General features: G+C 51.6%; 1 protein-coding gene across 4 annotated transcripts in view; it reads right to left on the bottom strand.

Moving 5' to 3' along the window:
* The window catches only part of dip2cb (DIP2 acetate--CoA ligase C (putative) b), a 28,948-nt gene extending 3,251 nt beyond the window's left edge, over window positions 1–25,697 (bottom strand). Inside the window, exons 1-33 of one of the 4 annotated variants that reach the window (XM_086042100.1) lie at window positions 25,435–25,697; window positions 15,517–15,588; window positions 14,668–14,778; window positions 14,390–14,515; window positions 13,740–14,066; window positions 11,316–11,462; window positions 10,185–10,304; window positions 9,841–10,038; window positions 9,299–9,390; window positions 8,730–8,840; window positions 8,528–8,651; window positions 8,195–8,304; window positions 7,790–7,892; window positions 7,629–7,693; window positions 7,335–7,428; window positions 6,361–6,480; window positions 5,898–6,012; window positions 5,520–5,659; window positions 5,112–5,248; window positions 4,450–4,646; window positions 4,121–4,235; window positions 3,424–3,625; window positions 3,107–3,207; window positions 2,811–2,891; window positions 2,598–2,721; window positions 2,407–2,528; window positions 1,989–2,100; window positions 1,799–1,908; window positions 1,590–1,720; window positions 1,328–1,496; window positions 1,079–1,249; window positions 469–648; window positions 338–395 (exon numbers count right to left, since the gene is read on the bottom strand). In XM_086042100.1, coding sequence (XP_085898226.1) covers window positions 338–395; window positions 469–648; window positions 1,079–1,249; window positions 1,328–1,496; window positions 1,590–1,720; window positions 1,799–1,908; window positions 1,989–2,100; window positions 2,407–2,528; window positions 2,598–2,721; window positions 2,811–2,891; window positions 3,107–3,207; window positions 3,424–3,625; window positions 4,121–4,235; window positions 4,450–4,646; window positions 5,112–5,248; window positions 5,520–5,659; window positions 5,898–6,012; window positions 6,361–6,480; window positions 7,335–7,428; window positions 7,629–7,693; window positions 7,790–7,892; window positions 8,195–8,304; window positions 8,528–8,651; window positions 8,730–8,840; window positions 9,299–9,390; window positions 9,841–10,038; window positions 10,185–10,304; window positions 11,316–11,462; window positions 13,740–14,066; window positions 14,390–14,515; window positions 14,668–14,778; window positions 15,517–15,588; window positions 25,435–25,516 — 4,267 coding nt within the window. In that variant the 5' untranslated portion in view covers window positions 25,517–25,697. Of the gene's footprint in view, window positions 1–337; window positions 396–468; window positions 917–1,078; window positions 1,250–1,327; window positions 1,497–1,589; window positions 1,721–1,798; window positions 1,909–1,988; window positions 2,101–2,406; window positions 2,529–2,597; window positions 2,722–2,810; window positions 2,892–3,106; window positions 3,208–3,423; window positions 3,626–4,120; window positions 4,236–4,449; window positions 4,647–5,111; window positions 5,249–5,519; window positions 5,660–5,897; window positions 6,013–6,360; window positions 6,481–7,334; window positions 7,429–7,628; window positions 7,694–7,789; window positions 7,893–8,194; window positions 8,305–8,527; window positions 8,652–8,729; window positions 8,841–9,298; window positions 9,391–9,840; window positions 10,039–10,184; window positions 10,305–11,315; window positions 11,463–13,739; window positions 14,067–14,389; window positions 14,516–14,667; window positions 14,779–15,516; window positions 15,589–25,434 lie in introns of those variants that run through there. The other 3 variants (XM_086042101.1, XM_086042103.1, XM_086042102.1) reach the window with 3 other exon arrangements.
* Window positions 25,698–26,128: the final 431 nt, after the last annotated feature.

The raw sequence follows: 26,128 nt of genomic DNA, 5'->3' as shown, positions 1-26,128 counted from the left end.
CTCCTTCGCTTCTGATCTCGCCTTTTGCTTCTTCTCCTTGGTTGCTGGGGCGGCCAGCTCTTTTGGGCGGGCCCAAAAGAGCTTGTCGAGGGCGTCCCCGCTTGACAACGGGACCGACGTTGCGCAAGAGAAGCTTTTCAGCGAGTCAGCAACACGTCGTGAACTTGGACTCCTTCATGTTCACGCCATACAAATGCTTTTCATCCAATACTGCGCTAGCTCGGGTCGTCGATAGACCAAGGCGCTAATAAAGGCCGATTGCCCCCCCCGAGCCCCGCCAAAAAAAAGCCTAAAGATAATGCCCGACCCGCAAAGAAAAGGAGCCATTTGCACTCACCTTTCCAGACTCCATCAGGGGCAAACTGTGAGGTGATCCCCTCTCGACGAGTCGCACCCTGAAAGCACAAAAGAAGCACGTTTGCCAACTTGTCCGTTAGCGCGTTAGCATGCTCGGTGAGCTTAGAGCACCTGTCGTGCCGCAGCGCCCTCATGTCCACGAAGACGGTGGTCGGGTCGGGACTGGACGTTCCCTGAGGAGAAGGAAGGCGCGCGCGCGCGCACTTTTGCTTTGCCGCAAATGACATTAAGACCGCCTTGAAGGAAATCGCAATGGCGGGATGGAGGATTCCAAAGTGGCCATTGGATCATCTTTCAATGTTGTTCAGCCGTATTTCAAAAAGAAATGTTTTTTTTTTTCTCAAACACGGACCCAAGAAACTTTCAACGATAACATCGAGGTGCGACGATGAATGGATGAATCAGCAAAGAATTGATTATCAAATGATTGGCTGAATATTTTTGATAACCGCTGAGTGGTTTAGATCACGCTTTTCCTGAAAAATTGGCCAGCATTTCCGAATTGCTCCATGAACGTGGACTTGGGTTATCTTTGCCTCGAGTCCAAATCAAACATTTGCTGCTCAACAATTCGCACGTGCGACGCACCAAACCGGGAACGCAATCAGAATGGATGGAATTTTCCATTGGAAAGCACATTTGGAATTGCAAACCGCCGGGGGAAGCGGTGCCTGCCGAGGACGGCGGCGGCGGCGGCGAGCGCTCGGGCCGGCCGTCTCACCTGCAGGCAGACGGCCATGTTGACCCGGCAGCCGAAGGCGGTGCTGACGGCTCGCGAGTGAAGGCCCAGGTCCTTGAAGAGCTTGGAGAAGGACTGGGTGAGCGACGTGCGAGGACGCTCCTCGGCCACCACCACGCACGTCCTCACGCGGGACAAGTCCACGCCGCGGCTCTGCCAAAAGGGAGGCACGGCGCCGGCCGGGTCAGGCGCGCGCCCGGCGGGGCGGGGAGGGACGGGGCCGGGGCTCACCTTGAGCGCGTCCGTCTGCGCCGCCAGTCCTCTGGCGCTGACGTCCATGACGCCGTACGAGCAGAAGGTGTCGCGCACTTTGTGCTGGCTGACGGCGCAAAGCCACAAGGAGGCGTTGCTCTCCAGCTCGCACGGCGGGATCAGGATGGAGCGGTGGCCCGAGTGCACGCTGCGCACGCGCACACACATTGACGCCGACATAAAACGCGCGTCCAAGCCTGCCGTGGACGGACGGGCGGGCGGGCGGGCGGCGGCGGCGCACCTGCAGAGGCACCAGAGGACGAATCCGAGTCCGCAGTAGGGGTCCAGGCAGACGGCCACCTCTCTGGACGGGTACAGCTCGCACTGAAGCTTGATGGAGCGACACAAGGCGCCGGCGGCCGCGTGCGACATCTGAACACAGCCCGGCTCGGGGTCAACTTTTCAAGCGCTCATATTCCACACGCGTGACCGTGTGTGCGCTTTGTGTACTTTGACTCCAGCTAGCATGCCGGTGGTGGACACGCTAAAGTCCAGGTAGGCTAGCGTGTCCGGGTTGGAGGGCTTGTACGGCGCAGGAGCTTTCTTCTTTGGCAAATCATCTAAAGGCACACACACGCACGCACAAAGTGTCAGCACGTGGCGCGCCAGCTAGCTAGCTAGCTAGCTAACTACGGCCTACCCGTGTCCAGGACGGGCGGCCACGTGCGCATGTCCACGGCGGCCGAGGCCTCTTTGGACTTGAGCAGCTTGGAGATGCCCTGCGTGGTCAGCACGCACACCGAACGACTCACCTGCAACACACCGCAGCATTTCAAACATGGAATCACGGTCACGGCGCAAACGTTACGCCGCAGGAAACGTCTTCTTCTTTGCTTTTTTTTCAAAGCGTGATTGGCAACTGACACGAATCGCTAAGTGAGCCGCCGCTTTCGAGTTCACGACGTTTTTTTCCCCCCCCTCTTTCTCAGTCGGCCGAGCGGTGAGGGGAGGGCCGAGCAGTTAGAGGGCCGGCCCTGGCCGGCGGGGAGACGCTTGGCGCCCCAAAGACAGCTTTTCAAAATGTGCAAATTGCGGATGTTTACGCGTTTGGCAGTCACCTCGACGATCATGTTGACGGTGGGCAGCGTGGTGGCCATGTTGTGCGGGTGAGGCGGACGCACGGCGACGGGGACGCAGCCGGCGTACAGGCAGCCGTAAAACGACACGATCAGCTCCATGCCTGCGCGCGCAAACGGAAAGTGGCGTCACTTGGGAGGGGGTGGACGGGGGCGGGGTGAGGGCGCGTCACCTGGAGGGTAGAGCAGCGCCACGTGATCGCCGTCCTGAGGGTGGCTGCGTTCGGCCAAGGTGGCCGCCACCTTCTCGGCCTTCTTGTGGAGCTGCCAGCACGTCGCCGAGCTGGCCGTCGTCCCCTGGGGGGGATGCACAAGAGCGTGTGCGTGTGCGTGTGCGCTCGCGCGCTTGCTCGCTCGAACGTGTGCGCGCGTGCGCCTGTACTAACCCGTGAGTTGAGTAGCGTGTACAGTACATGTTCCGGTGTGCTCTGCGCTCGCCACTGCAACACCTCAGACAGGAACAGGAACTGAAACGGACAAACACGGTCATTGGGCAAAGGTGGGGCCCAGAGCATCGATCGGCCAAAGGAAATGGCGACATTGAAACGCTTCCCGCTGCCGATTTCTCTCTGTGTTGTAAAGTTGAAGTGTAGGTCAAGTGTGGTGTGTCCAATTCACAGCCGTTGACTTATCCCGCGGATGGTTTTTTTTTTTTGGTAATATCGGAGTGGGGCGCGCCCACCTGGTGGTTGTCGTCGACCTGCGTCAGGTCTCTGCCGCTGGCCTGGGCGATCCTCTTGCCGGACACCAGATTCCCCACCATCACCGACGCGGGGCCGATCTCTGCAAAGCATCATCGGGCCGCTTGACTCCGCCTCCAAGCGGCGGGGGCGAATCTTGTTGGCATTGCGCGGGGTGCCCCCAAAGCAAACGGGCCCTGCCGCTACTAGTGCGCGCCGCGCGCAAAGCGCCGCTTCGTGGAAAAGCATCTTCGCTAATGGGGACGCGTCCCGTGTGAAAAGGCGGGGCCCGGACGCCGATCGGGAGCGCGTCTCCCACCTGGTTGCTTCTGTCTGGGCTTGGGCAGGTTGGTGACGCAGGTGTGCGGGCACATGAGGACGTTGGAGGGGTGCAGCGCCCCCTCCAGGAACAGCTGCTTGGTCCGCCACAGGTGGATGCCCCCCAGCGGAGTCTTGGGCAGCACGTTGGCCGCGACCAGAAGCAGGCAGTACACGCCCACCTGGTGGATGCCGTCGATGGCCTGCGCGCCGCAAACACACAAACAGACGCTGGAGGCACGCGAGCGTGTGTCGGAGCCAACGCCAGCGTGTGCCAGCATGTGCCAGCGTGTGCCAGCGTGTGTCTTTGTCTTTGCGTGCGTTAGGGCTGCGTGATTATTTGAAAAAAAATATTCACCGTGACCATTTTGGTAATAACTGAAATCATGATTATTATTCAAAACGATCATGTTTTTGGGGTGCAAAACAAGAACATTTTGAAATGTAAAAAAAATGGAAAGGCAAATCAGTTCCTTTGAAAATCTGGAATTTTTTAAAGAACATTTCAAAAAAGGGTACAACCGCATAAATTCAAGTACGCTTTCCGATGCATTTCTACCCGACAAAGTAAGACTCGTTTTTTACGATGAGGCCGATTGTATAATTGCGCAGTGCAACGGCCGTCGTGGTCGTAACGACGGAAACGTGTGTGTTTATCTGCGTGCGCGCGTTTGTCATTGCGCATGCGTGTGAGGCACCTGCAGCACGCGGCTCATCCACTGGAAGCTGTCGTCCTCGCTGGAGTCGGGCCGCTGCTCGGCCACCACCACGATCCTCTCGTCGCGCAGGACCTCGATGGAGAACACGGCCATCCTGCCGCGCACACACACGCGCACGCGCGCCGTCAAGCGGACGCACGCCCACTGGCTCACGGTTAGCCACGCGCCAGCTAATGAAGCACCGCCGACGCCCACGTCACTCACCGGGCCGGATCACGTCAAAACGTATCACCTTAAAACATGATCTTGAACTTTTTCGTTTTCTTTTTAGTCTTGGCTGGCATGCCGGCGCGCTATTTGCTCCTCACCGCCCCCTGTAGACGAACTTCATGGGCTCGACGGCGAGCGCGGTGGCCACGATGTCGTCGGCGTTGTGGCGGCGGCCGCCCACCGCCATCAGGCCGTCCGTCTTGCCCGCCACGTACACCCGACCGGACGCGTCCACGAAGCCCAGCAGGCCCGTCCTGGTGAAGGCACAGTCGCCGGCGCCGCCGACGGGAACCACCTGCGGCGGGGCGGGACAACGCGGCACGTCACCGTCAGCGCCCACGGCAACAAGGCGAAGAAGACTGGCTGCGCGCTGCCTTCGGATGCCAGCTAATATACTCGGCTGTCTTTTTTTTCTTCGTCTGATTTTAGACTGAGATTTCAGGTTGAGCGGTCACATGTTCTTTATCCTCTGTGAAGAACAACTACAATGCCTTCCTTCTTGTCACTCTTTTTCTCCTGGCAATTTTTCAATTCTTCACTTTTTGGCTGCCGCAATGTTTTCGCCTCCCTCAGCACTAAATGGGGATTTTGGCTGGGCTTTTTAGGCGCACTACGTCAAGTTGAGAACGGGGAACGCGCGCGGCCGCCGCGTTCCCAATCGTTCGTTGTTGATCGGCGCAAAGGGACTTTCAGCGGCGCATTTTGGAACTACGTATCGGGCGTACGGAGAAGACGACGAAAGGAGCGGAAGGCGGCCAACCTGGAAGGTGTTCTTGCTCATCCCGCCGAGGCCGTAGTAGGCCGTCCCCGTGGCCGGCGTGCTCACGCACAACTCGCCCACCTCGTCCGTTTTACACAGCTGAGGGACGCCGTCCGTCTTCACCACGCACATCACGGCTGCAGAGCGCGCGGTGGACGTTAGCCAAGAAAGAAATCCAATCAAATGACACGGCAATTCACTTTCATGTCTGCCAATAGTTTGGGCTCAAACTCAACATGTCCAAAGTCCATCTCGCTGTCCCAATACTTTTGTCAAAGTTGTGTGCATGGATGCGTTTGTGTTATTTGCTTCCATTTCTGCAGGTGTCCTAATGTCAAATGCGTGTGTCATTCCTTTTTGACCTTGCCCCCAATACCTTTCAGTATTTTGCCGTGCGTTTGTGTTCACCTGCGGGCATGACGCTGCCGACGTCCTGCACGGCGAGCGCGGCCAGTTTGTCGTCCGAGTCGAGCGCCAGCACTCCGTGGCTGAGGCTGCGCATGGACAAAAGGCGGCGGGGCGGCGTCCCGTCGGCGTCCCGGCCGGGCCTGGGCACAGCACACGCCGGCCGATCGGCACGCGACACCTCGTCAGACGCCTACGCCACCCACCTTGGCAGACTTTTTTTTTCCAAAACGAGGGCCGGATCTTTATGAGCGTATTTGAAGGATTTGGGGTCGGGGGGTGGGGGGGTGGGGGGGGGTGACGAGTCCATTGAAAAGAATCCAGCGCATTCGTTCATTCATTGTGCACACGCGTCATTAACTCTCTCGGTCTCTCTCGTACCTCCTGACGGCCACGGTGAGCGCCTCGGGCGAGCCGGCGCAGGGACAAATGACGTCCGACTTCAAACCTTTGGTGCGGAAGACGTTGAGGAAGGCGTCACATGACGAGATGGACCCTACGAGAGAGCAACTCGTGTCAGCGGCTCCTGGCGGAAGGACGCTTTTCACGCGCCGGTCGCAAAATCGCGTTGAAGACCGCTCACAAAATGAACGGAAACCCGCATTTGCCCCGTGCGTTTCAGAGCTTCGTGGTCACGTATGCCAGCGGGAAAAATCAGCGGTGTGTGAGAACGTTTCAGTTGTGTTCATTTGAGCTAAAAAAAAAAACACCCCCCCCCAACAATCCTACGTGCGAGCATTTCTTTAGCGTGCGAGTGTTTTCGTAAAGTGTGAGAGCAGTTCAGTTGTGCGCATGAGAGCTATTAAAAGCAGCGTGAGTAGCGATCGCGAGAGGAGCGACTCACAGGGATTGGCGCCGTCGGCCACCAGCAGCATCCTGAGCGAGGCCAAGTTGACGTCGCGCTGGTCGCGGTGCGCCACCAGGGCCCAGTGCATGTCGCGCGACTTCACGCACGCCACCTTGGCTGAACACGCCACAAACGCCACACGCGCCTCACATACTCACATTGGCAGAATAGTCAAGAGACTTGTTTGAGAAAAAACCAAAAGACAAAGGCTGCACAACAAAGAAGGAAAAAATTGCAAAGAAAATGGCGGCAACGGCCCACGCGTATCGCAAAGACCGAGACTTAAAGTCAACGCAAAGCTTGTTTTTCTTTTCAAGAATATGTTCCCTGCAAGCCCACGAGTGGAAACAAGGCATTCTCATCAATATTGCCTTTGTGGAAGAAGTGTTAATGCGCTCGTTTTTAGCCATCTCCATTTTGTCACTTCTGTCGATCCGACCGATCACGGGTCAGATTCAGAAAACGGCTCAGCCGCGATTGGCCGTTGTGAGCCGACGCCACGTCATCTTCAGTCGACAGAGGACAAAATGGCCGCCCCCTGAGATGGCGAAAAACGAGTGGATTCACACTATTCCACAAAGGCAATATTGATCAGAATGCCCTGTTCCAACTAGTGGGGGGCCCGCTGGTTGGAACATATTCTTGGAAGAAAAAAAGCAAAAAAAATGCGTTTGGCTTGAATGACCTTCGTTTGGCATAACAAGCCGTATTAGCGGGAGGGAGACCACTTGGTGGCTCTCGTTCAATCAATTGGAAGACAACTTTCCGACCTTTTCGAAAACCAGTCGAGTGGGTTTAAAGGGTGCCCACTTTTCCAACCGAATAGCCTCCAAATGATATGACATGAGGAGGAAAGGCAAAGTACTTTTTGACTTTGACTTGAGTAATTCATTGAATGAGTACTTTTACTTGGAGCATTTTGTATGCAAGTACTTGAGAATGTCAGCGCTTTTGCCATCTTTGAAGGTTACCTTGGAACTGACACACTTTCTGGATCCACGACAGCGGGTTGACCTTCATCAGGGCGTACGGGACGCTCACCACGTGCATCATGTTCATCACGCTCTGGCGCACGCACGCACGCACACACACATGCACGTTTGTGCAACGTTATGATGTCAGGGGGTTCTTCAACATTTGGAATTTTTCCCAAAACGATTTGTGAGGAAAAAAATTAAGAAATCGATACGAAAAAGCTGGCAATGTTTTTGACCGGGGGTGTGTCGACTTTTGCATATACATCAATGTTGGCGCGCGTTTCTCACGGTGAGGACGGCGTGCCAAAGTCCGACGTCCTTCTTGAAGTCCAGAACGTTGACCATGGTCTCGGCTGCGCACGCACGCGCACACACACACACACACACACACACACGGCACATGAGCGCCACCTAGAGGAGGACGAGGACGAAGACGACGACGATGTCACCTTCGGTGTAGGCGCAGGCCTGCGTGAGGGTCTGACAGTGAGTCAACATGGCGGCGCGCGACACCGTCACGCCCAGGACGCCGCCATCTTTGCACGTCTTGTACTGACACACACACGGGCGCCAAATTATTATCACGACCCAACTTTAAGTCAAGCTTATATTAAAAGTCAATATTGATATCACTTGAAATGCCATCAATCCATTGAAGATCTTTTTTTGTTTGTTTGCATTTTGAAGAACGAACAATATAGCACTCTAAGGTGTAAAAACAGGAACCAAATCGGAACAAAAACCAAAGCAATATTTTTTTTTTTCTTCCCCACGTGACTCAAGCGGCATTTGAAGCGGTAGTTTGGATGCCGACTGCAATGTTGTGCGTGTGCGTGCGCATGCGCGCGCGTCACCTCAATGTAAGCCGTGTCGCGTCCAGCGTCCCTGATGTGGGGGAACCAGTCTCGGGGGGCTTTGGACAAGTGTTTGGATTCCGCCACCATCCACAGCAGCTTGGGCCAGCCTGGACCGGGTGGCGCCACAATCCAATGCACACGCATACGCACAGGTTATGTACTTGGACATTTTGTTTGCGCTGCATTTAACAAACATCTCGCGCATGCTCGGCATGTGCGCGTGAAGTGCACACACGCCCACGTACGCACGTACACGCAAACACACACATTTTGTTTGCGCCGCGCTTAACATAAGTGAAGCGCATGTACGTGACGGCGTGCGGCGGAGACCTTTAAAGTGCAGAATCTCTCCCGTGGGACTCTTGGGAAGCCCTTTGTGGCAAAGGTCGCTGGTGAGAGCCACGCTGACGCCACAGCTGCCCAACAGGAAGCCAATCTGCTGACCGCCGGCGTCCTGCCGGCAGAAAAACGGCGCTAGCCGTGTTAGCGCGGCGGCGGGCAAAATGTCCAAATGTCCAAAATGGGCACTGACCTTCTTGGTCAGAGGCACTTCGATGGGCACGGGGACCACGTCGGCCAGCAGGCAGCCGTAGAAGGCCGTCATGAAGGCGCCGGGGTCGTTGTTGGGGAACACCAGCGCCACCTGCGGGTGGGAGGACAAACGGGGCACTTACATCCTGCGCGCTTTTACCGGGTCACATTTCAATTGAAAATCATCAATTCTTACACTGATCGAAAAATCTAAAAATCAGCCCACAAAAAATCCACAGGCAAAAAATTGCAAATGGGTAAAATGCTGTTGTTTGGGGGTTTTCTTTGGGGGGGGGGGGGGCATCCAATTTTGGACATGTACTTAAGACACTACATTTTTTTACGCTGATATATTTTGTGTTTGCCAATAAATTTCGAAAACTTTTTGAACGTAAAAAACTCCAAGTCCAAATGAAAAATATCTGTACCTCCTGAATCCGAATATATCAAAAGTGCTGACTTCTTTTTAAAAAAAAAAAAAATGTAAATGAATGTTATGAATTTGGTGGTATATGCAGTGGGGAGCAGAATTTTTGAAACGGCCCTCATGCATGTGTGTCTACTACTGACTCGGTCTCCAGGTCTGATGAGAGGCTCTTGCTTGGTTCCCAGCTTGTGCGACAGGTTGTAGGCCACCTTCACACTCCTCGACCAAAGTTTACCTGCACACACACACACACACACACACACACACAAGCAGGAAAAGAAAAGAACGGGATGGTCATTAAGCGCGTGCGAGTGTGCGTGTCGAATACGACAACAGTCACAAGAGTCACACATAAATACCAACATGCAAACTAGTACTTTTACTTCATAAATGCAGACTAAAGTAATTGGACACAAAGAAAGCCAAAGCAAGCGCAGACAAAAGTATTGGGACACATACGAGAAAGTGAAAAAGTGCAAAATGAATGAAGACAAAAGGATTCTAATTGCGGAATGTGGAAAAAGAAATCCCCCCAAAACCCCATGGAGAGAAAAGTAAGGTAGAGAAAGTGAAAAAGGCCAAACGTATTGGGACGGCTGGAGACAGTGAGCTAGGGAGTATGTCGGGGGCGGGGGCGGGGGCGGGGTAGGAGTGCAGCGTGTTGTTTTTGAGGCGGGCGGCCCACCGTAGGTGAGGCGGCGGAGCGGCTTGCCGCCGGCGTCGACGGCGGTGACGCAGGGGGCCTTGGGGGAGATGGTGCCCCAGCGCTGCAGGGCCGCCTCCAGGCAGGGCGGCCAGTCGGCCGCGGCGCCCAGCTCCTCCCCCCGGGCGGGCACCGTCTGGGCCCCCCGGGCTTCGGGCAGGTCGGGGTCCGGCTGCTGCGCTGTCAAAAGCAAAAGCAACGTCAAACGCCCCGCCGGCCATTCACGACATTTTCCGTCGTAAACGCCTTCCGCCAAATACGGGAATGGGCATTGTGCACCATTTGTCCCCCTTCCTCGGAGGAGACTCTTTGGCGAGCTGATTTACCCTCCAGCAGCTCCTCAAAGTCGTCGAGAAAAAACTCTCGAAGCGGCGGCCTCTTGGGTCTCTTGAGCGTGTTGAGCAGCTGCTGAATCTTGGCCGAAACTCTGCCGCTGACCGGAACACCTGACGACAAAGGTCACAAACGGCCACTGTGGAACGGTAGGGATACGGGAGCCCCGCCCCCCGCCCCCATCTCTGGCGAGCGCCCAATTTAACGGATTAACTGTTATTGCACAAAGGCAATATTCATCAGAATCAACTAGTGGGCCTGCTGGGACCATATTCCTGAAAAAAAAACATGCGTTTGGCTTGACTCCCGCTTTCAGCAGCGGGGCCTGCCTTGGCCAATAACCGATACCTTGACATACTGCGACTAACAATGGCAGCGGCGCTAAAAGTGAGCCCTGCGGAACCCCAGAAGACAGCGGAGCAGTGCGGCACTTGGAAGTGCCGAACTTTAAAGTCACACTGCTGTCAGCCACTTAGGATCCAAACAAGTGCTGCAACTAATGATTATTTTCATAATCGACTCGTCTGTCAATTGTTTTTTCATTATTGCTCGAGTCATAAAAAAAACTTTTTAAAGTTGCTATGACTTCACGCTATCAAATTGATAGTGCAGAAAAATGCACGATTAGGATGCAGTAACTGATTTGGCACGTAACGCGAGAAAGTCCGCAAAAATGTCGACGATTGCTTTTCATCGTGAAAGCAGATGTTTGCAAAAACAAAGCTTCTCCTTTCATGGAGGATGACAAAAATGAGAGAGAAGATTTCCTGTTGAGAGGCTGCAAATCCCGTCAATTTCAAGTTCAATCTTTGTAACGATTCATTGATTGTCAAAATTGTTTTCAATGAATTTGATCGTCGATTAGTTGTTAATGAATCAATTCATTGAAGCACCTCAAATCCAAAGACAGAAAAGAAAGAAAATCAGCCAATCGAGCCGCTGGTTTTCGCAGCTCCAACATGTCGAAGTAGCATCCGTTTTGTAGCCTCATTTGGAATATTTGATTTTCTTCTTGGTATTTGTCAGGGTTGTTAACAAGAGTCCTCAGGGTGGTGTGTCCAAGTGACAAGGCATTTATTTCCCTTTTACGGGGACTTTATATGAACGACTCCTCCGTGGCTCACCGTCTCCGGTCTCCATCAGCTCAGCGTTGCCGTATTTGGGCGCCGTCTGTCTGTGGCCGCCGCCCGCCGTTTTCTCCGCCTGGATCTTGTCGGCCGTTGCGGCGTTGTTGGTGTAACTCGTCACGTCCGGAGGGGCTGAGTGGATCTCTGGGAGAAGTGCAAACAAATGGACAAACGCTTTGGGTCACACAACTAGGTATGGACCGATTTCCGCTTTTAAAACGTGGAGGTTTCAATACCGGCGAAAACAGTCCATCGGCGCTAAAGATGACTGTGTACGTTTTTTTTTTTTCAAATAAACCTTCCAAAAAAAGCAAGGTACAATACAACACAATTGCGTACGATATATACACATGCAAACATATATTTAGACACATTTATACATATACATACACTTTGTATGTATAAGTATATAAATGTATGCATACATATGATATTGACGTGTACAAGTATTTGCGTGGAGTTTGCATGTTCTCCCCGTGCCTGCCTGTGTGGCTTTTCTCCGGGTGCTCCGGTTTCCTCCCACATTCCAAAAACATGCATGCTAAGTTGACTGGACTCTCTAAATTGCCCCTAGGCGTGATTGTGAGTGCGGATGTTTGTCTGTGTGTGCCCTGCGATTGGCTGGCAACCAGTTCGGGGCCCGAAGGCAGCCGGGAGAGGCCCCAGCACGGCCGCGAGCGACCCTTGCGAGGACGAGCGCTATCGATAATGGAGGGACGGATGGATGTATTTGCGTATGTTTTCTTACTTCAACTCAACTTGCGCTTGCCACTTTGCAGTTGAAAAGGACCCAACTTGCCTGACCTGCTCCTGGCTTTCACGGTTTCCGACATCTGCAGAATTAGCCCACCTTTCAATTTGCGATGCAGGAAAAGCCCCAAAAGAGGGAGGGAGGGAGGCCTCCCGACTCGACTGGGGTAAGCAGCAGACATTCTCGCAGGCGCTGTTTGTGATCGCACGGCAGATTGCCAGGGGGCGGCCAGGGGGCGGCCAGGGGCGGCCAGGGGGCGGCCAGGGGCGGCCAGGGGCGGCGGGGGAGAAGACGAAAGAAGGCCGCCGCCGGCCCGCATTCCGACACAATCGTCCGCATCGACAAATAAAAAACAGACGGCGACCTCGAGAGAGGAGCGCTCGCTTTGCCGACTGACGTTTTCCCTCAAGTGCTTGAAAGCCACAAATTGACTTCGACACGTGTAGACATTTATTTGACTTTGGGCCGCGCCAACTGCGGCGGACTCAGGGAGGGGGGCCGGGTGGCTTTTGCAGAAGGCCGCTCCAAGACATCAAATAAATGATCCACTCTCACTTCATCTGTCTGAAAATGAGCCGTTGTCAATCCCAAACAGATCTATATGCCAACGTGCCATGTTGGAGCGAGTTGAGGAACTGCGTTCACACAAAAGTAGTGTCGCGAGGGGCTTCAATGACTCACCGATTTTGGCTTTTCAAGGCCATCACAGCTTTTGTGTTAATAAAGACAATAGACGTGGTTGTAAGGAGAAGACATCTTGCTTCATAAGGGAAAAAGAAACAAAAGAACATCAACAGACGTATGACTGTCATCAGCAGAGCAATGGAAGGAAATTCCGCGCTTTCTCAACATGGAACCTGGAGGCAGCAAAATACAAAGTGAAAAGCAGCGGCCCTGAGATTGAACCTTGCGGAACCCCATTGGGCAGCAGAGCGGAGCAGGACTTACCTTGAGGCTTACACGGTTAAATTAAGGTCTAAACAGGAGCTCCATCGTCAACTTGTTTCATAAATTGGGTACTCTGGCCATTATTATTTTCTATTATAATTCATTTCTGCATCCGATTAAAAAAAACACCATTTTTACATTTCGCCATTCCTCATTGAAAACGCGGACATTATTTCAATTTGAAAGTGCAGAAAATTGACAAATAAAACGTGGTTACGGTTCAGTTACTAGTTTGATCTCTAACATCAGAAAGTTGGCAAAAGTGTTGATCATTGTCATCCAAAGTAAAAGTTTACAAATGGCTTCATTTGGGAGTCCACTTTCATCGAGGCCGACACAAGTTGGAGAATATTTTCTGATGAGAGGCTGAAATTCCAAGGACTTGAACAATTCAAATTCAACCAGGTTTCAAAACGATTTTCAAAATAAGAGTTGATTAATTTTGCATCACTACAAATGTCTCCAAGACGTAACAAAAGCGCTTGTAAGGAGAAGGCATCGTTCTTCTTAGGTGACACATAAGCGATGGAAGGAAATCCTGCGCCTTCTCAATTTGGGACCCGGAGCAAACACAGAGAGATTAGCAGTGGCTCTAAAATTGAACCTTGCGGAACCCCATAAGACACCCATACTGTAGTTGTGCTTGCCAAATAGGATCTAAAAGCGCGGTGCCCGCAAGTTGAAACTAGAGTTTTTGGGGGGTTGGATGTAAATCTTCTTACCTGTCTTGTGGTGCTGCTGGTTGCGCTGGTGCTGCTGGTGTAGGCGCAGGTGCTGCTGGTGCGCGGAGATGTGGACGTGCTGGGCCAGAACCTCGGCCAAGCGCCCCCGCGCCGCCGCCCCGCTGCCGGTGGACGAGGACGAGGAGGCGGTGGACGAGTTGGTGTTGGTGGCGGACGAGCCGGCGTGGAAGGCGCGGCCGATCCAGCGCTCCACGCTCGACGGCGTTCCCGCAACGGCTGCGTTTCCTCCCCCGTCCTCCTCTCCCACGCCTCCTCCCTCCTGGTAGTCGCCGTCCTTGTCCTCACCCTCGGAATCCGACGACGTATCTGCGAGCGACGCAAACGTTCGACGGCACCGCAAAGACTCGTGGGGACTTTGGGAAAACGGCCGCATGGACCGGATGTACGAACTTTTTTCGATTTATCGACTGGAATCCAAAGGTTAAGTGCCATCGTCGAATATCAACGTCAAGTGGGTTTTGTCGGGATTCAAATGGCGGACGGGTTCTACTGACCATTTCTTGGTCGCTTGAACTCAACACTATGAGCCACCGTGCTCATAACCCGGCATTGGCTCAGTCCCAGCACCGGGTTGGCTACCGGAAGCAATCTGGCTCCCTTTGCAGTTTTCACAATGAGTTGGTTGGTACCTGGCGGCGTGTAGGCCTCCACGGAGTTGTGCACCACCAGCGAGCGCCGCTTGGACGGCATGGGGACGGCCATCTTCCGCTCGCCATGTTTGGCCAACGCCGCCTGCACCGCCTCGCTGTGGATGTCTGACCACACAAAAGCCGCCATTCAGCCAGCCATTGACTGACAACTCATCCGGACCGTAAATTGGATTTGAGCGCAAAACAATCCGAGCTTCTATTTGAAGAGCTCACGGCCGAGCCGTTTCTCTGCCGTCTCGCCGCCGCCTCCTCCTCACCTGAGCGGTAGCGTTCGTCTCGGGAGCCCGACAAACGTCTGCGGCGGAGGCGTGACGCTGAGGACGGCGTGGGCGGCGGTCTCCTCTCCTGCCCCCCCGACGCGTCCACAGCTGCACAGAAAATACAACTTGACCACATTTCACTAGTTTGCTCGGGCCCAACCGATTAATTGCTTGATTTGAATGCTTGTAAAATCAATTTTTCTTCTTTTTATCTTATTCACACATGACAAGATAAGACAAAGATGAGGACATTGACTACCCCACCCCCCAAAAAAAAAAGAAAATCCGCCGATTTTTGCAGATGTTCGCTCTACTGTTAAGTTAATCAAATAAGGACAAAGCATTCAAACGTTCTGCCTGTCATTCATATTGTTATTGTTGTAAGCATTAAGGGACCACAAGTTATTTTTTTTTATGATATAGTTTTTATATTAATCGGCCGGTTGATGGATTATCCGAATCGGCCTTAAAGAAAATCTATATTAGTTGGGCTCGAATTGTTCAAGTGTCGCGGTTCATTGTTTGCACCCCTGCCATATGGCAGATTTTTTAGTGACCGATTTTGGGATGTTTTTATGTCCAAATATATGAGATTTGACAAATGAATCAATTATTAAATGAATGGTTAGTCAGCCCTAATACAATTTTGAATACCTTTGGTTTTGTTTTGTGTCCTTTTTATAGCAACCTTCAACTGCGAGTGACAAAAAGCTTGGAGCAAGCACGCTTGACCTCTTTGGAGCCCGGCGTGAGCTGCGCTCCGGAATACTTTCATTAAAGTGTCCGTGTGTTTAAAAGGCTTGAATGTGTTTTTAGAACGTGTGCGGCGAGCCTAAAAGTGCTCACCTGGACATTGTGGTAAAAATGCTCCAATCAGCTGGGACCTTTTCTTCTCGTATCCTTTCTGCGTGATGTCACCTGGCAAGAGAAGAAGAAGGAAATGAAGACTTTGTTCAGCGTCGTCTGACAAAATTGGCGTTCCGTCCCAAACAACGACGGATGCCATTGGAGACAAAATATCTGCGCGCCTCAACCGATGTGTCTTTTATATATCGCATGCTCAAAGTATGCAAATAAAAAGATCGAAGCCATCAACAATTCAAAAGGATTCGAACAATCCCAAAATAACTGCATATGGTGAAAACAAAAAAAATCCTTCAAAAAACACAGATAAACCACCCCCCCCTCAAAAGAAAGGATCATCTGTCGGGCTGTCATGGAGGACGGCAGAAATCTGAAGAAAAAAGGAGACATTCTGACAATTTGAAGGGAATGAAACACATGATTAATTTGATTAATCAAAAAAACCTTTCCATTTCTTTTTCTCGATGCATCGATGAATTGTTGCGCCTCAACTTCATCCAATTGGGTTTTGTGCTTTCGTGACGAATACTTGATATCGGCTCACTGGAGCTTGTGGAGGACGTGGCAAGTGTCCACTAGAGGGCGCCGCCTGCAGACCGTTTGGCACCCATTAGAGCAATGCTGAATCGCTTTGTGCGTGCGTATCCAGCCTGCATGACCATATAGAGTCAGACTGGCTCCAGCCAGCCCGCGGGGAGCGATGGGAACGAGAGCAAGAAAATCCAGAAGGAGAGAAGGCGTGACGAGCAGAAAAAAGAGAGGAGGATGAAGAAGAACAGGAGCAGGAGCAGGAATGTCGTCTTCCTCCCTCCATCCAGCTGCCGAAATGGAAACAGCTGATGTTCTTGTTTTGTATGCCGACAGGAAGCCCGAGACGGAAGAGCGTCCAATCGGCACAGGATGCAACAAAAAACGAAAAAAAAGTAAGAGAAGAAGATGTGAAGAAAGGATGAAAAGAGAAGCAGTCAAGTCGGCTTGCATGATGCACCTCACTCGCGTCAAAGGCAACGCAGTTGACTTTCTTTTGTTTTGTTTTTTTTACTAAATGTCACTAGAATGCAGTGAGTCACTTTGAAGAAACACGAAGAAAATCAATTCAAATGCAAGCTGCACACGGCCACAACGCGCGATTGACACTTTTGTGAATAGGAAGTGGGTGGTCCAATGCGGCCCCCCAAGTAGCACTGATGACAAATTGTGGCCCCCTCCGGCCGGCATTGACCTTGTCCATTCCTGGATGCTGACTCAAAACAAAACTTGCATTTTGTATTAGCCGTAAAGCTAATGGAGTACCTGAGGCGAGCGTCGACTTTTTGGACTCGTGAAGTCAGCGTGCCGGTCAAAAGAAATAGCAAAATCCAATGAATGCACAGACTGTGAAAAACCGGGGTTCGCTATACACACCGGCGGCGACCACTGGCTTTTGGCTCGCTACCCGCTGACCTGACGCGGACCTGACGCGGACCCGAAACCGGTCCGACGCGTACTCGACATTACAAGACGCAAGCGCGTCCAATGGAATCGTTCCACTTTCAAATACGGCCAGATGCGTATCGAGTCGTCTTTGATGAGAGAGAGAGAGAGAGATCAAAGTGCGTCTTGGAAGGACGCGGGCTGACAAGTTCATTCAAAACCGCAACCCGAAGGTCATTGCGTCAGCCCCTCCCCAACTGAGCCAACGATCCAATCCAATCGGTTGAAAGGTGACAGCCCATTTAGGGCCATTTTACGCACCAAGAATGAAAAATACAGACACGTTTGAGGCAGTGACAAAAAATGATGAACAAAGTTTCGCACGCAGATGCGCCCAGGTGTCAAATACGGCGCAGTACGGCGCCAACTACTGCCCAGGAGGCCTGGCAGCATTTTTAGTCATTTGTCAGAAAAGTTTGCAGCCAAATATGTTCTAAGCGCGCCATTGTGATGAATGTTGTGAAGTAGGTTTTGGGGGAAGCTCCTCCACCTTTTTCTCCTCGTTCCACTTTGACTTCAACAGCTCCTTCTTGCCTTTCCTCTTCTTTGTTTTCCTCCGCATTTCCTACCCACTCCCCCTCCTCTTCTTCTTCTCTCCTCTGTCTCCGTCTTGATGAGGAGGAAGAAGAAGAGGCGGAGCTGGCGTGCTCGGGTTTCATGACATGCTCGGCATGAGTAAAATGCCACTGTGTGTGTGTGTGTGTGTGTGTTTCTAAAGTGGACTTGTCCCAGGGGTCTTGCGGGGATTTCTCCCGAGTCCCAAAATAGACGCCGAGAGCAGCTTTTTTTTTTTTTTTTTTTAATTCACCTTCTGTCGTCGATGTGATGCCAAAGTGCAGTCAAACGGGCCAGAAGAAGTGACACAATAAACAAGCAACGTTTCAAAAGTCAGTGGACCCGACGCATGGAGCGGAAATTCGCCTGTTCCGGGGTCAAACTCTCACCGCTCTTATTGTGACACTACGCACGCACACACAGACTTGATATTTGAAGTGCGCTTGGTGTCGGCTGGCACTCGACCACTGACCCACTTTCAGCACAGACGCAAACTTTCCTGGACCTGTCCCAATACTTTTGGTCACATTTTCATCTTGTTGTGTGTGTGTGTTGCAGGATGTGTGCGTCCTGACCCCATGTTGGCCTTTTGACAACTTCCTGTTTCACAACACGCACGCGCGCACACACCTGTGTCACGCATCCACCACGGAACGAAAATCCGGCCCAAAGTGTTGGGACTGGTTGAGATCGTCCACCTGGACGAACAGGAAGTAGCCGTGCTGCCAGCCGCAAGTCAACAGGAAGTGGGCACTTGTCACGCTTTACACACACACATGCGCACACACACACACACACACACGGCTAGGAGGGAGATGGGGGCATCGTAGATCTTTTTTTTTTTCCCTGTCCATCAATCTCTCATGTGGCCTCGAACACACCAAATCCAAAAGTGAGTGAGGCCCCGCCCCCTTCACGCACGCCCGCAGGCAGGCAGGCAGGCAGGCAGGTGCACTTTGGAGACATCTCTGGCCACTCACATCTGAGACATCAACTCAGTGAGTGCATGTGGTCTAGACACACACGCGCACGCACGGAGTGTGTGTGTGTATTTGGTCTCCTTTCAGGTCCTGAAAGAGCCTGGCCCGGCCCCCACGAATGATTTTCACAATTGCCATTGATGGAAGATATGTTGCATTATTGAAGTGTGACACACTTTAGCCACTGGACCAGACCACCCCCCACCCCCAACTGCCTCCCCCCAATATGGCACGCTAGCACACAATATTCCTTTTTTTGTGTTTAGGTCTTTCAAAATCAAGTTTATGTTGAGGTGTCAATTCAATTTAGTTCCAATGTAAGCAAGCGTGTTGAAGATGACTTTCCAATTGGGTCAAATTGTAAAAAGTGCTCTTGTCATTTTTGGGGTTTGTTTCTTTGTTTCCTGGCCGAGAGATGACTTCCCGCCCTTCACTGGCGCTCTTCTTCTTCTTCTTCTTTCTTTCTTTTCTTCTTCTCTTGTTTTCTTTGCTCGCGCTGACTGGGCTATTTTGGTCTTTTCCTAATTGTCTCTCCCTTTTCCTCCACTGGCCTTGTCCGTCCATCCCCCTCCTCGCAGCGTCTCCTATTATGGAAACAACAACAAGACTAAGGTGGACAAAAGGTTTGGGATGCGGACAGGAAGTGAAAAAGGAAGAAAATGCGGAATTGGAACAAAAGTACAGCAAGTGGCAAAAGTGGAAATGGGAAAAAAGGAGGGAGGGAAACCATTGTGACACCTCCAGGAGGAAGTATTGGACGTCAGTATCGGTAGAGGTAACAAAAGTATTTGGACACTTATTGGAAGTGAAAAGTGGCAGAAATGTGGAGCAAAGTACAGGAAGTCAAGAAAAGGTGTTCCCGCTTCTGGGACAGCTTCAGCACAGAGTGAAAAAGGGACAAAAAGAGACACAGGATGTGACCAAAGTCAAGAAAAGCTTTGAGGTGAAAATGGAAGAAAAGGTGGACACAAATATTTGCCACACCAATATGCTAAGTGACAAAAAAATATTAAGACACAAAAAAAAAATGTGACGACTTTGGCGGGTCGCCTCAATTGTCACCAAAAGTCAGCCGCATGACGTGACGACTACTAAGGTCACACTCGTGTTAGGACGCTAGGAAGGAAGGAAGGAAGGAAGGAAGGAAGGAAGGAAGGAAGGAGAGAAAGAAAGAAAGAAAGAAGGAAAGAGCAAACAAAGAGAGGAAAGAGGGCAGGAAGGAAGGAATCGAAGGAAGGAAGGATGAACACGCCAACGGCAGTCACACAAACAGACACATGCTTAACCACACGCACGCACATTAATAGACTCACGTACACATTGCAACACTTTCACACACACATACTTAAAACACATTCACACACACGCACGCACGCACAAATACGTTGATTGACATTGACTTAAACTGTCATTCGCGCACATACACGCATACACGTGCTTAGCCCCACGCACGCACGCACGCACGCAGAGTCCCATTCGGGCAGACACACTTACATTCAAGCAGGCACGCGCGCTCGCGCAGATGTTGGCGTGGCCTGAAGCGAGACATCTGTCGCCGGCCGTCAGCGAGCACATTCTTGCTTGACAAACACACGCACACGCGCACGCGCGCACACACACACACACACACACTCACAGAGGAGGAAAACGAGAGCAAATGGTGGCTCGCATGGCGCACACACATTGTTCGCCTGAAAGCAGCCGCCTCCCTCGCTGGAGCCTCAACACTACACCCGTGCGCGTGAGCGTGCGTGCGTACGTGCGTGCGTGAGCACATACGCGTGTTCGTGATCGCCTGTACAAGCACGTGCGTGTGTGCGTGCGCGTGAATGCATGTCAGCGTGTACGTAGAAGTGTGCGTCGATATGGATCAATCGGTGTGCGCGGGTGTGTGCGTCTAATCAACGAGCCCACGCGAGTTCCACGCGCGTGAGCGCCATTCCCATGTGGGCGTGACCGTTGGCCAACAGCAAACACACCCCAAAAGTTGACTCTTAGTCCGCAGCCTTCTTGTCACTCGTCTACGTATGCAAAATATCTAGACATCTCGATCTACTTTTTTCATTCCGATTATCGGCCGGGCCTATATTTGGCCTTTTGACAAATATCGGCATCGGGCTTTTTTTTTTTTTTTTTCAATCGGATCAATTGAAAAGTGTGTTGAAATCATAGCAAAGTAATGCGAAAGGTGAACATTTTTGTCATTTCGAAAAAATCTCGAGAAAATATGAGCAAAAGACGGTCGAGGCGACAAACAGCACGCGTGTTACAGAAATGAAGACTTTCAGATGGGATTTTCTGCCTTCGTGTGACCAATCGGACGCAACCATCATCCCATAAGAGATCAAAGGCCGCCAAAGGACTTGACAAAATCTAAGGAGAATCGAACGTTATGACAATTCACTCGATAGGAACACAACGAGCCGGTCGGTCGGCCGGACATATTTCGGCCCTTTCCCAAAAGTTGTCCAGACTTGCCGAGCCTCATCTGCGACTGTTTTTCTCGTCCAGCTCACGCGTGACTTTTTGTTGTTGTTTTTTCTGCTTGCCTTTTATCGGGCGCGGGAACGTTCCGCCGGTAAAGAAGAAATGCGACGGCGAGAAGAAAAGCCGAGGCGCCGCAAATTGTCAACAATGAGCGCATTGATTGCAAAAGTCACGCGGCCTTCTCGCGCGGCGTCACGCTGGTCGCCCGCGGCAACGGGCGCTCGCCGACCATCTTTGAGCAAAAACGTCACATGGTCAAGTTGCGAGCGGTCCGCCCGAGAAGCTGGCGTCGCACCTTGAAAAGGAGGCCCGAGACAACCGCCAGTCTTGCCTTGGACAAAATCCCATCAAATCAGATCGTCGCTCAGCAGTCATTCAGCGATGACTTGGAGCGCTTGATGTCAACGTCGTTGTTCCTGACATGATTCCTCAATGTTTGTTTGCTCTTCAAAAGTCGCATCTGAATCGAAAATGGAATTTCTGGGATTTGTACGGGCGGCGACAAACGCGGCAAGGTGAAGACGACGACGGCGACGGTAGTCATGTGACTTCTCTGTTGCCGGGTGGGAAAATCCCTGCCCTTGGTGCAGGGAATCTCTCACGCACGCACAGGCGGGGCGATTTATTAAACCCAGAATAGATTTGCGGAGGGTGGGGGCGGGGCACGAAATACTTTGTTTTCTTCGGGAGCGCGACCAAGCGACACGCACACGCGAAAAAAGAAAGGGCACAAAGCATCATGGGAAAACGGACATGGAGAAGTAGGAGGAGATTGAGGGGGCGGGAAAGGTGGCGGAGGAGGAGACAAGAAGGTGGAAGAGGAAAAAGAAGAAGAAAAGAAAAGAAGATGGTGAGAAGAGCAAAAGGCCGAGAGAAGAAGAAGAAGAGACAAAAAGAAGAAGAGGATGCGGAAATTGAAGAGAGAGAGAGAGAAGAGAAAAAAGAAGAGGATGAGGAAAATGAAGAAGAGAGAAGGAGAAGAAGAGACAAAAAGAAGAAGAGGAGGAGAGAAGATGGTGGAAGAGGAAAAAGAAGAAGCAAAGAAAAGAAGATGGTGAGAAGAGCAAAAGGGCGAGAGAAGAAGAAGAAGAGACAAAAAGAAGAAGAGGATGCGGAAATTGAAGAGAGAGAGAGAGAGAGAAGAAGACAAAGAGGAGAGGAACAAGAAGATGTTGCGAAGGCCAGCGCACCTGCCGTCGTTGCGTCAGCTCATTTTTCACCTGATGACTTTTTGCACAACGTTTTTCAACCCACCATGTTTTGCTCCTTTTCTTTTTTCATCTGTTTTCCAACCAGATTCTTTTTTGGGTGTTTGGGATTTTTTTTTTTCAACCCGGTTCTTTCTGTTTTAACCAAACTTCACTTCAACTTAGCCTTGCCCACATTTTCATTTTGTCTCCCCCGGTGACGTTGCGGCGCCGGCCGCGTCCAAGGACGATGAGGGAATTCTCGAAAAGGTTCCGAGGGCCGAGACACACATGGAATTGATCAGCGGCGGCGTGGCGAGCGAGCGAGCGAGCGAGCGCCTCGTCGTCTTCCCGGGCCCACCTCCTGCCGCGGGCGCCAAAATGTGTCAACAAGCCATCAGTCAAGTGTGGACGCGGAGGCGACACTCGCCAAAGAGCAGCCGAAGGAGGCCTGCTCAACTTGACCACAACTCAACTTGACCACTGTGCGCGGATGCTTCCAAAGATGGCCACTTTCTCGTCCTTTCAGGGGATTGCAAAAGGCGCCCTGACCCCCGGCGGGACCCCCCCTTCATTAATTAACCCTTCGGTGGCTGCATGGCGGCCACGAAAAGCAACCAAATGGAGGATTGAGGGGGCAAATTAATTGGGACGAGCTGGTGGGGTGATCGCGGCCCGTCTTGGAAAACGTAACCCCGAGCCAAGCCCAAACCCCCTTGCGCGGCGCCGCCCCCTCTCAGCTCATCAAGTGAGCCAGACGTTTTGTGATGCAAAAAAAAAAAGCCGCACACTCAAACATGTACACCCAAAAACAAACACGCACTCACACGCATTCAAACACTGACTTTACACACACACGCAAATACTCCAACTGAACCCACCAACACGTACACACATGAGCGTGAGCACTCATTCAAGCACACACACGTACTCCCCCCCTCCCACGCTGCTTCCCACCTGCTCCAAAGATGACATCAGCTCCTGGACACGGCAGACCGAGTGAGAAAAATGGTGAGTGGCCGCCACACGGCCAGGGGGCGGCCCCGGGGGGGGGGGGGGGTGGCATCACGGAGGGACGGACTTCTTGTCAGCACATCGGCACATCAACATCACGCCTTTGCATGTGCGTGTGTGTATACAAGTATATTTGTTTATCTTTGTGGGTGTGGGGTGCTTGAGTGTGTGTGCGCTCATTTGTCTGTTTTTGGGAGAGGGTGTGTGTGTGTGTGCGTGTGTGTGCGTGTGTGTGTCCAGTAGGGCTGTGCAATCGAAATTCAAAGACAATTACGATTATAACACTAGACGATTACAAAATTGGCATAATCGTAAAAAAACGATGATTAATGTGCATTTATATCCAACGTTGACACAATCATACATTTGCCCTTTTGAATTTTCTGTTCTCTCTTCATGCGTGTGTATAGTGCGCTTGCATTTGTGTGTTTGTTTGTCTGTTAGCGTGTGTGTATGGTGTGCGCGTGTGTCACATTGTGAAGACATGACGATGAAGACGACGTCGATGAGGCTGCGGGGAAAAGCAGCCAACGCGGAGGCCAAGACGTGGAAGCGACCCCACGTGGCCATTTCAGGCGTGTCAACGACAAAATGGGGTCAAGGTGCACGCGACGCAGGCGGCAAAACAAAACAACAAAAACAACAACAAAAAAGGCGCCCCGCGCCGGCACATTTACACCCAAAGTTTGGACGTGCGAGCGGACACGCCAGAATGTGGGACAGCACCGACACGACACACTCTGGGGTGTCAGAAGGCTCCCGGGTGTGGCATCAGACCAAACGTCCACTCTGAGCTCATCGGTGCAGCACTAACATGAGTCGCTCTACACAGATGATCAAGAACATGTCCTTGAGAGTTCAGTTCTATCCTCTGATCTCATGCCGCTGAAGCATTTGTGTTCAACGTGTCGCGTGAAGGGTTAAAGCACTGCAAGACAGGCGCTAATTAGCATTAGCATGAAGCTAGCGGGGCCTTCGGGCACTTTGGCTGTTACACACAGGCTGTAGCTCTGTTTGTTTTATCTTGAGTTTGTAGGTCAACTTGAGCTGGGTGCGGCATTAAGCCATGAATGCCGATGAAGGCCTAAAGCGCCCGGCTCAACGTCTCCCCAAAACCGACCCCGGAATCGTCCTCTCAAACCCGAGCTTCTCCCACAAATTCAACACCTCCAAAAGAATTGACATCTCAGCCCCTGTGGCAGATAGAATCGTCATTCCAAAAGAATCTGAGAGCTTTGACGTGTGGCTTTCACACAGGCCCCATTTTTTTATGATTCACCGTTTCGATCCGAGATTGATTTGATGTTTTTCGACTGGGGAATTATTATCCTTGTTCTTATTACTACAGCATGAAAACAATCGATAACAAGGTCAGCTCTCTCAAAGCGTCTCCCTCAATGGACATCATGAATCCGTGCCAGAAGAATTAGCATTTGCATTAGCATTTGGGGCTCATTTTGAACGCAGGGCCCCCATAAAACTGTCAGCTGTCTACGCACGACCGCAAGTACGTAGACACGATCCGATGCCCCAGAATCACATGTGGAACCAAGCCAAACTCGCAGAAACACTTGGAGAAGCAACCCAACGAGCCAGAAGAGCCACATGTAGCCTCAACTCAATGACCACGGACCACACGTCCAACCAACTTAGTGACACTCAACCGCTAGAGAAATGATCCCAAATTTTGGAGTTTTTTTTTTTTTTTTTTTTTTTCCACACATGTAACCAACGTGCATCTGCAGTAACTCGAGTCTGCAGAAACAATCAGCGCACAATCCCACAATACAGAGAAAAAATCGATATGAAAAAAAATCGATATGTTGATGGGTTCCAAATCCGCGATACAGTGAGACAGTGAAAAGCGAACCGCAAAACAACCGCAAAGCGTTTTGGAGGATCAGATCAGATCATTTTTGCGGCTGTTGTTGTTTTGGCCGCTGTGCTGACAGTCAAGTCGTTGTGTTCCCTTTGCACGCATGAGAACATCTTGATCCAAGAAAAGGCAAAAAAAAAAAAAAAATACATTTAAAATAAATAAAGAAATAAACATCAAAACTTCGACTTTTCCTCGCTTCAACTCCGGACCAGCCCGTCCAACACCTCACCACACAGCAAAGCGCCAACGAGCCGAGCCGAGCGGAGCCGAGCCGAGCCGAGCCCAGTGGCAAGGCCGAGCGGAACCAGCAAACGGTGGCACTCACCTTCGGACAACTCCAACTCCAGCTCGGCCAGTTTGGCCCGAACCTCCACGGGTATCGGCACCAGCGGGTCCCTGTCCGCCATTCCGCCGTCGTCAGGCGCCTTCACTCTCCTTTATTTGTCACGTCGTCTTTTTTCTCCTTTCCTCTCTTAGTCAAGTCCTCTCGAAAATATCCAGGGGGAAAAAAAACGAGTCGGAACCTCGCCGTACGTCTGTCGGCGCGGATTTGCTCCTGGAGCCGTCAAGTTCACGACACGTGAGTCAGCTGCTTCCGGTGGTTGGTCTGTCAAAATAACAGCAGAGTTAGCAACAACTATTCGCAGTGATTCTCCACCAGTGTGCTGTGGCACATTACCGTGTCGTGAGAGATCATCAGGTGTGCCGCGGGAAATGATCCAAAGTCAATTATTTTGCCCCAAAAATATGTGTTTCCTAATTTGAAAAACAACCGTTTTGTTCATTCATTTATACCAACCACGTATAATAACAGGCAAAACAATAACATTTTCTTCCACTAAATGACAGAAGGTACAAAATGACCCTGTATAGCCACTGTTTTATGAATGATTTTTGCTAAGTGGTGTGCCGTGAGATTTTTTCCGATGTGGAATATGTGCCTTGGCTCAATAAAGGTTGCCGCAACATTGAACTATTGAACTCCGGCCTAGCTTTAATTTTGAAAGAAAGGTCCTGCG

This window comes from Filicampus tigris, chromosome 10 (assembly GCF_054856515.1).
Source record: "Filicampus tigris isolate MCC_2025a chromosome 10, RoL_Ftig_1.0, whole genome shotgun sequence".
In the NCBI taxonomy this organism is placed as follows: domain Eukaryota; kingdom Metazoa; phylum Chordata; class Actinopteri; order Syngnathiformes; family Syngnathidae; genus Filicampus; species Filicampus tigris.
The sequence above is the reverse complement of the archived record's forward strand: the minus strand, read 5'-3'. Positions and strand labels throughout refer to the sequence as shown.